This window comes from Coenobita brevimanus, chromosome 70, assembly GCF_032717465.1.
Source record: "Coenobita brevimanus isolate Jiangsu-jjx chromosome 70, ASM3271746v2, whole genome shotgun sequence".
Lineage (NCBI taxonomy): Eukaryota > Metazoa > Arthropoda > Malacostraca > Decapoda > Coenobitidae > Coenobita > Coenobita brevimanus.
The window spans coordinates 1,717,151-1,734,249 of NC_137023.1; the positions used below are offsets into that span (position 1 = coordinate 1,717,151).

General features: G+C 46.0%; 1 protein-coding gene across 1 annotated transcript; it reads right to left on the reverse strand.

The window, feature by feature from the left end:
• Positions 1–530: 530 nt before the first annotated feature.
• Positions 531–1,100, reverse strand: LOC145406334 (uncharacterized). Its single transcript, XM_080277495.1, has one exon. The coding sequence runs from the start codon at positions 1,098–1,100 to the stop codon at positions 531–533; it is 570 nt and encodes a 189-aa protein (XP_080133621.1).
• Between the last annotated feature and the right edge of the window lie 15,999 nt (positions 1,101–17,099).

Genomic DNA, 17,099 nt, shown 5'->3' on the forward strand with positions numbered 1-17,099 from the left:
AGGGACGGTTTGATTCGGTGAATGTTTAATTGGGGAATCGGAATATGGGGTAGTCGGATGATAGGAGGAATGGAGCGCTCCGAAAGGAGCTCCATATAAGATAATACTTACCGATGGCTCCTGCAGTTGCTGGTTGTTGTCCGGCGGCTCGTTCAGTCCTGCTGTTGCTCCCCATCATCTGGTCTACCAGTTCCCCCACTGAAGCATCTGTGTCGTCCGTCGTCACTGGAGGTAGTTGGTTGTTGTTCATCGTTGCTAGTGGCACTGATGTTCTCTGCTTCTTTCTCTTGATGGTCTCCGCTTGTCTCAAATCCCCCATGCGTTATTGTCAGCAGTTGTAGATCTTCAATGTGTTTTTCGATGGGCCTCTGCATAGAGAGTAGCCACTTGTGCAGGGTCGTGTCCTTCATACGTCTGTGGTGAGGCGGTATGTCCGCAGTTGCCAGTTTGGAATATCGGATGCGTTGTGTCAGGTTGTATTGTACGATGCGGCAACGTATGGCTTCTTTGGTGTCACCGTCCAGCATCTGTCAGAGTTCGATGTTTGATGTCAGGAACCAGGGAATTCTCTCGATTCTTTCGAAGTGTTGGTTCTTTTTGTCTGTTTCTAGTTCTTCCCCACCCAAGGCGTTCTTGTAGATATTGATGTTGGTGTAGTTAATGTTCGGCTCTTCGAACAGGCAGCATGTGGCATCGGGTAGTCTTGAGAGCAAGAACCTGTCGTTTTCACTGGTCTTCGCTATAATTGCGGGTTTCATGATCTTGAGTAACAAGTTGACGATCATTGTTTTTCCGGTGTTTGGTGGACCTTGAATGACGAATGCATTCTTCTTGTTGTTCATCTTATTGATGATGAACATGAATGAAGCAAAGAAGGTTTTCCAATAGATGTTGTTGATGGATAGTAGTTTGAGGAGCCACTTGATGTCGGATCTTTCGTCTGGAGTGAGAGTAGGTATTTCAGGTAGGTCATGGTACGTTTCCCTGAGTCGTTGGTAGTAAGTCATCTTACGTTGTACTTGGAGAATATCCTTGAGCCATATGTCGAAGCAATTTTTGATCTTTGTTGTGTAGGAGTCCTCGTATAGTTGGTATAGCATCTTGAGTTTGTCGGTCGGCAAGAGTTTGAGGTCGCTGGTTGTTGCCGGACGATATTTGTCAGAGGTGGTATAGTGTATTGAGAGCTTTGGTGTTTGTTCTTGTCATGGAGTCGTGTTTGTCGGCTAATTGTGCTTTACGGTCGTCTCTTTTGATTTGCATCATTTCTTGGCAGGACTGGAGTGAGAGTTGTTCGTCGCCCTTTCCTTCGTTCTGTCTGAGGAATGAGAACCACCAGTGCATCTGTGGAGTGGAGGTTGTGATGTCCGTTAGTCCGTGGCGAGTGAGATAGCAGTAAAATCGTCGGGGACTCCATACTTGTTGTAGTGTGCTATGAGCCTCAGTAAGACTGCTGTTAGTTCCCTGGATATGTCTGATAATTCTTTCAAGTGTTCTGGTTCGGTTCTTGTAGGTGGATGTGAAGATGAAGCGGAAGTGGCGGGCGTCTGTGCCGTCGCCGTGGGAGATGTATCCATATTCGGGTCTCTTTCCAGGTCGTCGAGGAACGCAGATAGGTTCGTGTCGGTGTATGATGGTGTAGAGATTGTCGGGCCAGAAGGTGTGGTCTGAGGTTGGCGGTGTTGTTGGTCTTGTGGAGGGACGTGGTCTTGGTTGGTTGGTTGCTGAAGCTTCCTCATCTTCTGACGATGTTGAAATACTAGGTGACGCTGGTGTTGTTGCTTTTGAGGTGTTTTTCTTTTTCTGGACTGGAATTCTTGTTTCTGCTGGTCTGAAAGATTCCCAGTCAGAGGAAGGTGGTGAATGAGTTCTAGCTCGCTTGGCATGTCGATCCAGCGGTTCAGGTTCCATTTCTGGCAGTCTTGTCGTTTTGCGAGGATGACGGTGTTGAGGAAGGGTTGGATGTTGAGGAAGTTGTTGGTGTATGTCGTCTCCAAGTTCATGGACGGGTAGTAGAGGTTGATCTGTCTGGCTGAGGTCGAACTCTGATTGCCGTATTCCTGTATCCATTGGCAGACTTTCTCCCTGATGATCCTGCTGCTGATGTTGATCATCTCGATGCAGTAGAGGTCGGTGTGTCCCTTGTCGTGGTGATAGAAGTTGATTTCCGGGCCAATGCCCCTGAGTGGTTCGGGAATGTTGGTGAGGTTCATGTATTGGATGTTGTTGATCATCTCTGTTAGGGCTGATATGTTTTGTCCGTCGTCTTGTAGGAGGATTTGAATAAGTCTTCCTTGCATGGTGGATCCGTTCTCTAAAGCCGTCCTCATCTTGGCTTTCTCTTTCTTGGTCTGTGTCATGGTCATGCTGTAGGCTTCTCTTAGGCGTGCGTCTGTAGCTCGGGCTAGGGGGTTCATCGGTTGTCTTCCTGGAGTATGAGCAGGCCCAGGCTGTCTTTGTTGTACTGCCAATCCTGCAGCTAACATTGCCGTCTGTATGGGATCGGTCTCTGGGTCCGATGGTTGTTGTTGCGGTTGTTTTGGTGGAGGCGCTTCTTGTTCGGGAGGTTGTTGTTGGTCCGGTTTTGGTGGTGGTTGGTGAGGTGGTTCGAGATCGGGTTTTGGTCTTGGTATTGGACGTGGATGTGGTGGTTCTGGTAGAGGCATGGGTGGTCTGGGTTCTATCTTTTTTAAATTCAGTAGTTCGTTGACGAGATGCGCTGTGGTATAGTTGACTTGAGTCGGAGTCCGATGAAATTTCTGTGCAATGTTGTTGACGTAGGTCTTGTAGTTGTCCCTGAGAGTGTTCTTGATGTTGATGGGAGCGTTGAGTAATTTCCTGCCCTCTGTCGAGACTACCATCGAAGGGCGGGTGTTGATGAACAGTTGCCAGTAGGTATTCAGCACTGACATGTTCATGAGGTCCTGCATGGTCTGTGCTAGGATGTTGGCCAAGGTGGCGATGGATTGGTTGATGTTGTACTGGTTGAGGTAAGTGTTGTTGTGGAGGTTCATCATCCTCTCGTCGATAGTCTCTTTCATCTGGTTGGCCTTGTGATGATAAGTCGTGGAGTTGATCCTGTCGTTCCTGTAAGGGAAAGAGAGAGGTAGTTATAATCGGAGCTAGTTTCGGAGCGCTCCATTCCTCCTATCGTCCGACTACTCCATACTCCGCTTCCCCAATTAAACATTCACCGAATAAAACCGAATGGTACTTACACTCTGTTGGGAGGTTGGAGGTTCAGTAGCCACTCCCCGAAGTCTTTCGTCACTATATATCCAGTAGGGCCAGTTGCGTGGGTCTGAATGAATTGGTAGTTGGTGGTCAATTGGCTGGGCGCACTCATCCCAATAGCCGTCGCGGGGTATGTTATATGTGGGTGCCCAATCAGGAAATCGGTGGATGAGATTGCGGGTGGCTGATGCTGTCCTGTCCCAGTCGCCATCTTCTACGGCGCTCTCGAGCGCTTATAGTAGTTGGTTGAAGTTGGGACCGTTGTCGTCTTCTACGAGGTCGTCTAGGAAGTCGTCCAGGGTGTTCCCGTGCATGCTGGGGCCTTGGAGGATCGGAGGGTCTTCTCCTAAAGCCGGACCGAGCGCGACTGACGCGCCCATATTCATCTTCCAATTAATATACTTCCGATCCGACCCTTCCAATTGTGGGCGTGGCTTGAGTGGATTTAATCCACACATTCTAAGAATGTTCAAGCCACGCCCACAATTGGAAGGGTCGGATCGGAAGTATATTAATTGGAAGATGAATATACTGAGGGAGTGAGATAATTGGTGTGTGTAATTGGTGAATGTTTAATTGGGGAAGTGGAGTATGGAGTAGTCGGACGATAGGAGGAATAGAGCGCTCCGATCCGAATGAGTAGTGAATGGAAGTGGAGCGCTCCGTTCCTCCTATCGTCCGACTACTCCATACTCCGCTTCCCCAATTAAACATTCACCAATTACACACACCAATAATCTCACTCCCTCAGTATATTCATCTTCCGATCAAGTCACTTCGGGGCACGCGCCAAAAATTTCCAAGGGGGGAATGAACCTAACTCATACGGGGAATCTTTAATCGGAGACTCGGAGTACGGGGTAGTCGGACGATAGGAGGAACGGAGCGCTCCGATCCGAATGAGTAGTGATTGGAAGTGGAGCGCTCCGTTCCTCCTATCGTCCGACTACTCCGTACTCCGAGTCTCCGATTAAAGATTCCCCGTATGAGTTAGGTTCATTCCCCCCTTGGTTAGTTTATTATTTATTAGGATATATATAAAGACATGAGTGTCCCTTGAATTCTTTATTTTCAGTTTTTTTTTAATAGTACAATTAATAACAACAAAAGACTTCTTATCCTTAACCAGGGTAAACTTAAGCCTAGAGCATTCAAGCATGTTAGCAACGGTTTCATCCGGATGTGGACGATTGTTGTTGATATCTACATCTAGAAAGAGGGATGCCTTACATTCTAAGAGACTAATGAGCTGTGTATTTGCATAGTATTTGTACTTCTTATTGCTAATGTTACAGTATAGTATAGGAGCGTATCTGCCGCACTTGAAGTTTTCTTCTACTCCATCGATGGTGAATAGCTGGCCATCGGGTATGGTAGTCATGGACTTGACAGTGAGTGAGTCGATGATCTTTTGAAGCTTGCCTGTTAGAAATCATAAGAACCTCCTATAGTATACTTGTAAGACTTTTGAGCAGCAACGTCTGTCGCTGGTTGAGGTAACATGAGAGGAGCGGGATGATTCTCTGGATTAGGATGATGCCACTCCTCTCGTATTTGCTTAAGGTTAAATCTAAAGGTGATGAATTTCTTAATCTCTATATCTACCTCTTCTTGCTTTGGAGCCATTGTATCAGTGCAGTCACCTTGTTGTTTATGGAACATGATAAGTTGTGGAGGATATATATTGTGAGTGTGATTGTATCTTATGAACTGTATGTTCTTACTGTTGGTCTGTGAGTTATTGGCATTGAATCTTACCAAGTTACATGCACTGTGGTCATACATTGGATCCATAGTAGGAAGTAGGTTAGGTTTTGGTGAGACAGAGGTATCGGTAGTTCCTGCAGTGATGAGATCATTGGCGTATGGTTTATATTCTCTCAAGTTTGAGAAGTCTCTGGTGAAGGCCTGTCCGATGGTTTTGAGTGTCATTGGATATATATATATATATATATATATATATATATATATATATATATATATATATATGTGTGTGTGTGTATGTAAAAAAAAAAAAAAAAATTTTGGTTTGTCTATTAGCAGTTACATATTTGGAACTGAAAGGTGAAGATCTTGTAGTTACGTTATTATTTACATCTTAGTAATTAATTAGAAAATTTCATACAAAAGAATGCAAAGAATATAATCGCAAAGACATCACCTAAAGTAGGCTAGTCACAGTTCTGTTATGCAGCTTTATATAGCTTGTATATTCTAAGCAGTGATTAGCCAGTAGGCTGCTTGTGCAACCCGTCATATTTCATAAATATTTCTGTTTACAAGTATATACTGGTGTATTTTTATTAAGGTTTTTCTTGTCGAGTGTAATCCCTCTTTCTGAGCTGAATTTAACTGCGAAACAACTAGTAAATAATTTCACACTGCAGTCATAGTAATACATGGGTAAACTTAATTATTGCGGACATGCCTACCCATTACTCCGCAGTAGGGTGGACTGAAACGTGAGGTCCAAAATTTTCTTCACACACCACAAAGCCAGTCAGGAGACAGGACGTGTGTGCTGGGTAATCCCCAGGTCCTGTCCTCCCCACTTACTGTTTTTTAATCAGCCCATACACCACTGACCGGGCTAATGTATGGCCCGGCCTGCACTATATGTGCAGGGAATCTTTCAACGAACGATTGTTTCCTTGATTTATATTTCTGACAGTTCTAAATAGTTGGGTTATAGTACACAATAATTTTAGAATTTCATGGAAATCGCTCATTATTTGGTGGTGCCCCAACCTTCCTAGATTTTTTAGCATAGTGTACGCCCTATAGCGTTCTTAGGATTACAACGTATACCTTGCAGCTCTTTGCTTATTTCAATAATATTTCATTGGAACAACCCAGTAGGGTACTCACCACGAGGAAGTGGCTACATAATCGAGTGCTACCCATGCCCACGCCATCCACTTTTCCTTGTGAGCAACTCGGGCTAGTTGTGGTTACTGCAAGCGATATTCATATTTAGAATGAAATGAAGGCATCAGCTGTCGGGACTGGAGCCTTGCACGTATGTACCCATCCCTTGATAGTTGTCCACTGACAATTGTCGATGCTTGTCACAAGTTTTATTATGCATCGTTCAGTTGCGTTGATGCTTCAGTCACAAGTTTTATTATGAATCGTTCAGTTGCCTGGGTACACACACACACACACACAGCCAGGAGACTGGGTGTGTGTGCTGGGCAATCCCTAGGCCCTGTCCTCCCCCCCTTTCTATTTTTCAATCAGCCCATACCCCACTGACTGGGCTAATGTATGGCCCGGCCTGCACTATAGGTGCAGGGAATCTGTAAACGAACGAACGATGCCTGGGTATGACATGGAAATTGTCCAATTTTCATTAGACACATCCTTTGCTTTCAACATACTTTTGAAAATCATTCTCTGAAATTGCCATGGTTAAAGTAGTCTCTGTCAAAGTACATTGTTGCCAATCAATTAAATCTCCATAATCATCAGCATCAAACCTAATTAGTTCCTTATCCCTGATGGCATTCTCCATAACTTCATTATTCGTCTATGGTGTACGTCTACAGTCATCACTAAGAGAATGTTGTCAGGGTGTCCAGAAAAGGCACTTCTCTGTATAACTGGATCCAACATTTTCTATTTTATCTCCTTACTTAGATATCGAGAGGAAGATACAAGTTTCCAGAGATGATTAGCACCAGGTGTACATGATGGATTGGTGTTTATTGCAAACCATATGGGAACATACACTTGATTATTTTATATCTTCCCCAAAAATGAAACACCAAGGATGCCAATACCAAGCAAATCGTTAAAAAAAAAAAAAAAAAAAAAAAACGCCCACTAAATTTGATTTCAGCACCCCCTGGGGGAGCTAGCACCTCAGGTTTAGAAATGCACTTATAAAATACAGTATAGGGTTTCTAGTGTAGGGCACAGCTTCAAGATGAAAGTCATTGGTGATAACACTAACGGACTTCAGTGAGGCATATGACTCGGTAAAAAGAGGTGATCGATTGACGTAATGATATGTAAGTGATTGGTATATAAAAGTGACCTAAGAATCATAGAAGCTGCAGTCGATCTGGAGAATGGATGTGGATTACTAATGAATTATGGGAGATGGAATGTAAATAAAATGGATACACCATATGGGGATAAAGCAGGGATGTGATTATCTAAGAGAGTGGCATCCATGTGTTTTGCAGATGACAGACTGAGTATCCATGAGAGTGACATCCATGTGTTTTCCAGATGATGGACTGATTGTGGCAAAGACGATTCAGGAAGCTGAAGACAATACAGATCCTGAGTATATAAATGGGAGTTTTGGCGTGAAAATTAATCAAGTCCAGTCATAGGATATAAAAGGAATGAAAGTCAATCATATTTGAAAATGATAATCATAGAGGGCACAAAATATACATGACACAAAGGCACAGAAAGCAGCAAATATGATATACCCTGTTATGGAGAAAGTTGTAGTATGATGGTAATAAACAAAGCGTTATGGAAAATGTTAGTTTACCACCAGTCTTTTATGAACCAACTGTGGTATCCGATGGGGAAGAACTAACTGCAAAAGTATAAAACTGAATCCACTCGTTCAGGGGACTATTCGATGCACAATATATATACATATATATATATATATATATATAGCTATATATATATATATATATATATATATATATATATATATGTATGCAATGAAGAAGGAATTAAGGGCTAGAAGCCCGCAAGTTGTTCCCTCCAAAAAAAGTAAAAACATGATAACAGAGCCACATTCAAAGATCCGTTAATTTAGAGATGCCTGACACCTTTAAAAGGCTGGAGGTCTTACGCAGTAGGAAATACAGACAATGGAAGATAGTTCCTGTGCTGTTTCATACATGTTGAAGGACTGGGAGTAATGGTTAACTCTTCCATTAGAGCGCTGGACAGATATGGGATGAAATTACCATTTTGTACTCTACCCTGTCATCTATGTATCTGTCTATCTATCCATCTGTATCTATCAATCTACATATATATATATATATATATATATATATATATATATATATATATATATATATATATATATATATAACTAACCAAAATAACATCAAAATTGTTATAAAACATGACAGTTGATGCAGATATGATTGCCATTGGCACTGCAGTAAATGGCACTTCAGAAAACCTTTCAAAGTAAGATATGCGAAAACTGTATAAAAGATTAGATGCAGATATATTTAAAGGCATATTTTACTAATATAAAGAAAATATTACCTACTGTATTTGTTGCTAACTCAGTCATCAATATGTAAGTTGTATAATGTCTCTCTAGTTTCCAATACATCTAAGTGCTTTTTTATTTCCACAGACTCGATATAGCCTGCCTTGAACGAAGAATAAATCACAATAATACGTAAATGTAACTATTAATCAGTATAAATTATACAGAAAATACAGTAGATTTATTTATAATATTGCAAGTGACAACTTTTCCCAAACTAATACATATTGATAACAAAGTCGTGGGTTGATTGGGGGCATATGCCTCGCCCCCCCTCCCTTGTATCTACACTACTGGCTGCAACACAGTAAATCATTTTGCATCACTTCTGATCTACAAACCTTACGATATAGAGATGTCATGTTCACGTTAAGCTGAAGGGCTGTATATATAAAAAACATACTCTTAGTCAGGTGGATGCTGTTCGTTGTCTGTTAGCATACTCATACCAAACCCAGAACAGTTTGCCTTGGAGCTTGGTATACCTCCGGAATTGGTGCCTCTTCAGTCGATCATGAGATAACAATTCTACGTGAAATTCTGCCATTTCATGAAGAAGTTTTACAAGTAAATAGAATGGAAGTTTCCCTCTCTGCCTGCCGATTTAGTAATGCGTGCCAACCTTCAACATCATTGTTCTTATAGGCTGTAGAAATACTGACCAGTCTTCCACTGCCTAGACTGGATTTGTCATCCACGTTTCGTGGACGCACTGTATTAAGTTTCTTAGACGGTCGTCCTCATTTACCCGTCCAGCCAGTTCTTGGAAGGCTGGCATGATATGATCATGCGGCAAGAAGGGCAGGGCGAGTATTTTTCTTATATATTTGTGGACGCCATTTGTTTCGTAGTAGGCCGTCTGCAAGCCTGGCAAGGAAAAGAAATTTCAGATAATGACACAGAAGAAACATAATTGCAGGAAAGTAGATTACTGTCATAAAAATTCAAGACCTGGTAGGCATACAGGCCTACATTAGTGCCTAGATAACAGGGAAATTAGCCTATTTCATTTTGTTACCATTACATTATATATCATGTCCATCTCCATACAGATAGATCGATAGATAAATAGAGATGGATACCGTGTGTGTGTGGGTGTGTCGTGCTTGCCATTGATCAGGTTTCTTTTGACTGTCTCTAAAATCTAGTCTTTTCTTAACTGTTCGTATTTAAGGCGTGTGACCAGTCACTCGTCCCTGAACGTTATTATTGTGAAAGGAAAATCCCAACCAACCCTCCAATGGGAACTCAGAGGCTTCCTTCGTTTGGAGCACATGGCATTTTGGCTATATGGTTACCAACCAACGTAGTAAATTATTTCACTCGATGTAAAGTCACGAAGAGAAAGAGAGAGAGAGAGAGAGACTGGATGATGGGCGCCCCCCTCTACCACAAGTATAAAATAACTATTACAGGGTATATAACTACCCTACATAATTATTATGCTTGCAATAAATAATTACGTATCATTGCAGGTCAACAGTGGTGTAATATCTCAAAACTGCACATGTACCGGTAGCTCAAATATTTACCAACTTTATTTTTTAATGAGGACTAGGAACCTCAGTTTTGGGGCATGTCCACCATATAACCTTCCATCATGCTCTTTCTATGCCTCCTCATCATTGGTACCCTGTCGTATTCGCTTGTTATAGAGATGTGTTGCACGCCCTCTACATGGTACTGCCAGGATCTTATACCAATTACTATTACCCTACCACCCGCAGACCGTTCTTAACATCCGTGGATGCCTGCAGCACCTTGGTTGGTAGGGCGAGGACTGCCACTGGACTGGCAAGCTTGACCAGTGGGAAACGGTGCCTCTTTGTGTGGCATTAATGCAGTCACTCGGGACCCCGTACCTGCCTCCTCCATTCTCTCCTTCACTGAAATCGAACAATGTTGTTCGACCCCTCCAAGGATATCTCTACCAGTGTTGCCAGGGCTTTGTTGGTAAAACCTAATCTTCTGAGGGATGCAGCACTGTTAGACGCTAGCATCCCCCTCCAATTAAGCACTACCGCCTCCACGGTTGCATTGTGCAAGGCTACCCACCGACATGCCGCCTCTCTTACATCTGGGGTGTCATAGTATTCAACCTTGCATGACAGCTGAATACAGTGAGGTGTAGCGAGCATCGGATGTTACCTGCACGTCTACTGTAGAACTACAACCGAGGTCCCTGTGTCGATTAGGTCTGGCTGTCACATGACCGGTCCTGCACGCAATAAGACCTCTTTCCCGACACGATAGTTGGGACATGCCTGTTCAATGTGCCCCTTTATATAGTCTATGAGCCTATCATGCCGGGCAACGCGGACTTCATGCGTCAGAGCACATCCCTGGAGGACGTGGTTCAAGGAGGGTGGGGTCCCACATCCACCCTCACAGCAGATCGGGTCGCTGTACTCCACGTCCCCTCGAAGATCTTACAGGGGTGCTCTTGAGGTTTCCTCTTAGCTTGACGGCTCCGATGTATCTGGAGCCGCTGAGATTACCAGAACCTTCATAAATCCACATGTGCGATGCTCCATGAGCCTGCCTAGAGCATCCCTTCAGGCCTTCACCATCACACTGCCTGCAGAGGTCCAGGATCCACTGATTCGCCTCAATGCGATGATCAGTAACCTTGACCCCCTGTATGAGGGGCCATCTGTTCCACTCCATGCAGTCCCTGATGTACGGGTGCTCACAGAGACTAGTCATCACTGGGCAAGTTGACTGTCCGATTCGGAGCAATTGAGCTGCCCTGAACGTCGGAACTCTGGTGTAAAAAGAGGGAATCCCAAGTCCTCCACCCTTCAGCAGTGCATGGAAAAATGCTTTCGGGGTATCGGCGGGAAGATGTAACATATCCCTCACTGACGTTCTCATGCTCCGATCTAAGTCTTTGAGTACACCCAAAGGCACCCCCGCTAGGACAAGTCCGTGGAGTAACCTCGGGTATACCACCTTGGTGACCACCTACAACTTTTGCTGAGGGTGCAAAGGTGCCCATGGACCCACCCGAGCATCTCCCTCAGCGTCTCATTATGCACACGTTGAGACGGCCTCCAGTCCACATCCACGCCAAGATACTTTGCGGTCTGAGAGGCACTAAGCGTGGGGATCAAACGACCACCTGCGGTGAGGAATGGGTTAGCCAACCAGATGTACTTCTTGGCCTTCCCATACTGCACCATGGCAATGGATCTACACTTGTTAGGATTTACCTGCAGTCCAAGTTGATCCAACCTGGTTAAGGCCGAGTCAACTAAGGACTGTAGGGAAGGCTTGGCGGGTGACATCGACAAGGTCAACAGCATAGGCATAGCCAACCACACGCTGATCCCCTAGCTTGATCTCCAGTTGGAGATCCAGGCCTCTTAGCATATAATCCATAGCTGCATTAAAAATCAAGGGGGAGAGAGGATCCCCTTGCCGAACCTCCCCTGGCCGGACTGATGGTCGTCCCCAGGAGGTCCAGTCTCGCAACACTGAGTACAGTACAGGGCTAGAGGAGGAGGCACGCCAACTCTGCAAAGTATGGCGCCCAAGGCAGAGTGGGATAGCGTATCGAACGCCTTCTGGACGTCCAATAACGCCACATACACATCATGCCACCTCCTATAACCCTGGTACAGGATCGCATTCATCATGTTTATGTTCTCGGTGCAGCCGTCGCTAGGTCTAAATGCACGCTGCACCCACGAGAACAGGTCTACACACTGGACTCTAGCAGCCAAGACCGAATGCAGTATCCTGACCACATAAGATGACACCGCAATGGGACGGAACCCGGCTGGTCCATCGGGTCTCGATGTTTTAGGGACCAGAGTGATTTTTGATCTTGTTAATCATTTAGGTAGGTGTCCGGAGAACAGAATAGAATTGAAGAGGAGAGCCACTTTCACCGGCCCTAGGTTCCGTAAGTCGGCAAGGGCAGTCCTGTCCGGACCTGGGGTACTTACCCTCGCCTTCTTGAGAACCCCCTTCACTTCCTCAATCAAGATGGGCGCCAGTAATTCCCACCTCTGAGGGCGGACCAGTGTGGGCACTGGACCTTCCTATGGGTGGAATGGAGAACAACAGAGATTGGTCCAGAAAGTGGTCTTCTCCTCATCGGACACATTGTCTTCAACTGATAGCTTACCATCGAGAACGTCCCGGGCGAACCGGTCCCTGTCTTTCCTCCACCTCCCCTGGGTGCTAGCAAAGAGCTGCCTCCTTGCTGTTCTGTGACCCCGGGGAGGGGCTTGCCCAGTTGGTTGCCTTCAATCACTTCTAGCCATCACTGGTTCCCCCCTGCAGGGGAGTTCCTCCAGCATCAGATGGACTAGCTTGCCAGGATCATCCCTCTCTTCAATGGCTAACTGCTCACATAAGGAGGAGATCGCAGCCATAATCTCCCCCCTCCAGTCAATCTCCTGAACTCCTTCTCGTTGCACCCCCCCTTGGGCAGCCACCTCGTCGTGGTGGGGGGGCTTGCGTGCTCCAGTGATCCCACAAGCCTGCCCATAGATGTAGCGACATCTGGCAGGGTCTCCCATGCGGGTAGGGTTGTGGATGAGGGGTCTGACTAAGCGCTGCCCGAAACGTAGGTTACCCGTATGGGTCATCGGTTCCGCCCTCCAGAGGGATCGCGTCAGTGCTGTCCTGAGTTGGTTGGTTGGGTGTCTGGGCTGGGGGGTGTTGGGGATGGGGGTCTTTGCACTGGTGGGAGCAAACTTTCGTAGCACAGGGTGTCCTTTTTGGGACACCCTCTGGGGACGAGGTACCCCACTCCCATCAGACCGTGCTCGGTCCCCTCGCTCACTGGTAGGCGGTTTCCCTTGGCTCCTGGTGCCATTTTGTGTAAAGCATGTGTATACGGATACATCGCAAACTCCTTTAACCACTCGTGTGGTCGGTGACCAGCCGCACGAGTTGGCATCACCTGGTCACTCTCTGGCCGATGACCCTGTACCCCCAGGGTCATCTGCCAAAATTGCGAATGAAGGCGCCCTTCCTATCGAGGTGTTACCTGGTGTGTTTGCTAATAACTCTTACACAAAATACGTTGTCCTTAAGGCGGATAGTGGTACTTCTTTCAGGAACCTGAATTGTTTTCAGATTCACAGTGGTCTAGTATCAGCATGTGGATTTACCCCCAAGGTGTCTTTGCAGGGCGATGGCTCTCTATTGTTAGAAGCCAGGAATGAACAGGAGAGTTCACGCATCCAGTCTCTAACTGTGGTCACCGGTTATCCTGTATCTGCCTCTCGTCATTTGGTCCTAAACCAGTCCCGAGGGGTTGTGTATTCTCGTGACTTGATCTCATATTCTGATTCTTCCCTCTTAGAGGGGCTGGCTCCTCAGGGTGTTGTAGGAGTACAGAGAATTATGAAGAAGGTTGATGGGGTTTTAACCCCCACGCCCACTCTTATCTTGACATTTGACCGTCTTACCCTGCCGGACGTTATCACTGCTGCGTGGTGGAAGCTAAAGGTTAAACCTTATGTTCCCCAACCTAGAAGATGCTATTATTGTCAAAGATTTGGTCACGTCCGCCGTTCTTGCAGGCGGGAAGTGTCTGGCCTTCCTGAGGTCTGTGGAAATTGTGGTGGAATTTCTCATGGTATAGATGATTGTTCTCAACCCTCTAAATGTTTGAACTTTGGAGGAGCACATGCAGCCTCCTCAAGGGATTGCGAAGTATACAAATATGAATAAGAGATCATTTCTGTCCGAACGAAGGAGAAAATTTCCTTTTCTGAGGCAAAGGCCAGGGTAAGGGAGCAGTTCATTCGCCCTGGGGTTACCTTTGCTGCTGCGTTGTCTTGCCATAAAGCTACCCAGCAGGTACCCCTGCCATCACACAATGCCCCATCAAATTCTCGGGGTTCTACTTCCCAGCCTTCTCGCCCGGGGGGTTCCACTGATGGAGTGCAGCCTGGAAGCAGCTGTGCTTCCTCCAGGGAGGTGCCTCCTGTCTCTGGGGGTGTCCCCTCTGCGGTGGTTCTTCCAGCGTCTGGGAGTGCCTCCCCCATCCTAGTTCCTCCGGTTCCTCCTGTGACAAACACCCGTGTCGATGCTACACTTTGCTTTGACACATCCAAAACTCCCGATGTCCTTCCTGTGCATCCTTGTCTTGACATATCCAAAAAAACCAGCATCTCTCGTACTTCTGTATCAGCTGCTACTTCCGTACCGACTCCTGCTCCTGTACCATCTGCCCGCTCTGCTACTGTTGCTCACTCTTCTTTACAGTGTGGCACTATAGTCTCTAATGCTTTAAGTTCTGGTGCAGGGATGGAGGTTGCATCTGCCAACCTCAAATGAGTGAGGAGTGAGGAGTTTTTGGGTGACTCCCCTCCTCCTAAGGTTCAAACTTCTGTACCACATGAAGATTCTGAGGGGGCTCTTCACTGGACAACCCAGCCAGTGGTGGCGTCTAAGTGTGTGGGAGTTCAAGATGGCCCTTCTAGGATTCCCGTCCCTGCCTCTTCCTCAGGTGTGGTGGGGCCTGGGTCTTTAGATACTCATAGAGCTCAGTCGCTTGCTCCCTCTGGTCCGTCACCCAGCGGCCAACCTTTGAATGATTTGGTTGGGGGGGGTTCGGTTGGCCCCGAGGTGCCAGCTGAACCCTCACATGGGTGTGCGGACGGGGCACGTGGGTCTTCCAAGAAGGTCTCTGTGCTTCGGACTCATTCTGGCGATGGGCGGGACATGTCTCGGGGTAAGGGTACTTCCACCCATGGAAACTCTAAATCTTCATTGCCTTCTCGGTTGGTGAGGCAGAACTCCACGCCTAGGAAGAAGGGCTTTCACTCCCTTCCCAATGAGGTTGCTACATAGCTTTCTAAGTTCATAATATTTAATACTAATCACTATGGCTCAATCGGTACCAATCTGTCTTCAGTGGAACTATAGGGGTGCCATGGCAAATTGGGAGGAACTGCAGTTATTACTCTCTGCTCTGAACCCACTATGTGTGTGTCTTCAGGAGACAATGGTGGGGGACAGACAGTTCCCTTCCATTAGGGGGTATAAGGCCTTCCATGCATCTCCTCCTGGTGGTCACAGTGGTGGATGTGCAATTTTGTGCCGTTCTGATGTCCCCTTTATTTCCTTTGAGATTCAGTCGCTCTTTCAAGTTCTAGCAGTACAGATGCACGTTGGGAGGTGCTATACCATATGTTGTCTATACCTTCCACCTTCCGTTCCTGTTATACGTGCTGATCTAGAAACCCTTATCAGCCAACTTCCATCCCCTTTCCTACTCCTTGGTGACCTTAATGGCCACCATCCTTTGTGGGGTGACTCACTTTCAAATCCTCGGGGTGATCTTCTTGCCTCTTTGGTTGGGGATTTAGATTTGATTGTCCTAAATGATGGAAGGCCAACCCATTTTCATGTTAAGACTGGCACGTATTCTGTCATTGACCTTATCATCTCCTCCTCTAACTGTGCCCTTGATTTTTCTTGGGAGGTTTTGGATGATCTACATGGTAGTGACCATTATCCTGTAGTGGTCCAACCTACTCGCTCTGTTCCTGTAGCCCGTCTGCCATGCTGGTGTCTGAACAGGGCTGATTGGTCTCTCTTTGAGGAACTATGTGTATTTGCCAACAAGGTTACTGATTTTTCAACTATCGATGATGCTGAATGTTATTTTACTAAGACCATTTTCTCAGCAGGGGTTCATTCTATCCCACGGACTTTTGGTGTTTTTTCCCAGAGACCTGTGCCATGGTGGAATGATGACTGCTCCATAGCAAAGGGAACTTACAAAGCAGCTGCTCGTCGGTATTTTGCCAATCGTAATGTTGTTTTTCTAAAAATACAGTTTCGCAAAGCACGTGCTCACTAAAGATGGGTCATGAAGAATGCTCGCCGTAACTAGTGGAGGTCGTATGTTTCTACAATTACATCTTCAACTTCAATGTCTGTGGTGTGGAAAAAGGTGCGCAAGATTTCTGGTAGGTTCTTGCCCCCCTCCCCTCCGGTGTTGCGCCTTCACGGAGAACTTGTGTCTGCACCAGATGCAGTAGCATCTGCTTTTGCAGTTCAGTTTTACGCTGTCTCCACAAAGGAACCTTCTCGGCCATTTGTCACCTTTCGTAGGAATCGGGAGAGGCTGGGTCTTGACTTTAGCTCTCGCGGCGGAGAGCTGTATAATTTAGATTTCAGCCTCCGTGAGCTACGTGCTGCCCTTTCAGAGTGTCATGACACTGCTCCTGGGCCTGACGATATTCCATACGCTATGCTGCGTCATCTTCCGACTGATTCACTTCAGTTTTTATTGGACCTTTTTAACAGGGTTTGGAGTGAGGGCTCTATTCCGAGGAGTTGGAAGTTGGGTATTGTCCTCCCTTTTCCCAAGCCTTGTAAAGACCATTCCCAAGTCTCCAATTATCGCCCTATCACTTTAACATCACGTGTGTGCAAGCTGTTCGAAAAATGGTCAATGTCAGGCTTATGTGGTTTCTGGAGAAGGGTTGCTTTCTCTCTCCGTCACAGAGTGGTTTCCGTAAATTACGGTGCACTTCAGACAACCTTATCAGGCTCGAGGCATCAATCTGTGAAGCTTTTGCCTCCAAGCAACATCTTGTGGCTGTGTTTTTTGACCTTGAGAAGGCTTATG

What these genes read in the sequence shown, in the direction of transcription:
- LOC145406334 (XM_080277495.1), bottom strand. Translation starts at nt 1,100, where the DNA reads ATGCTATACCAACTATACGAGGACTCCTACACAACAAAGATCAAAAAT.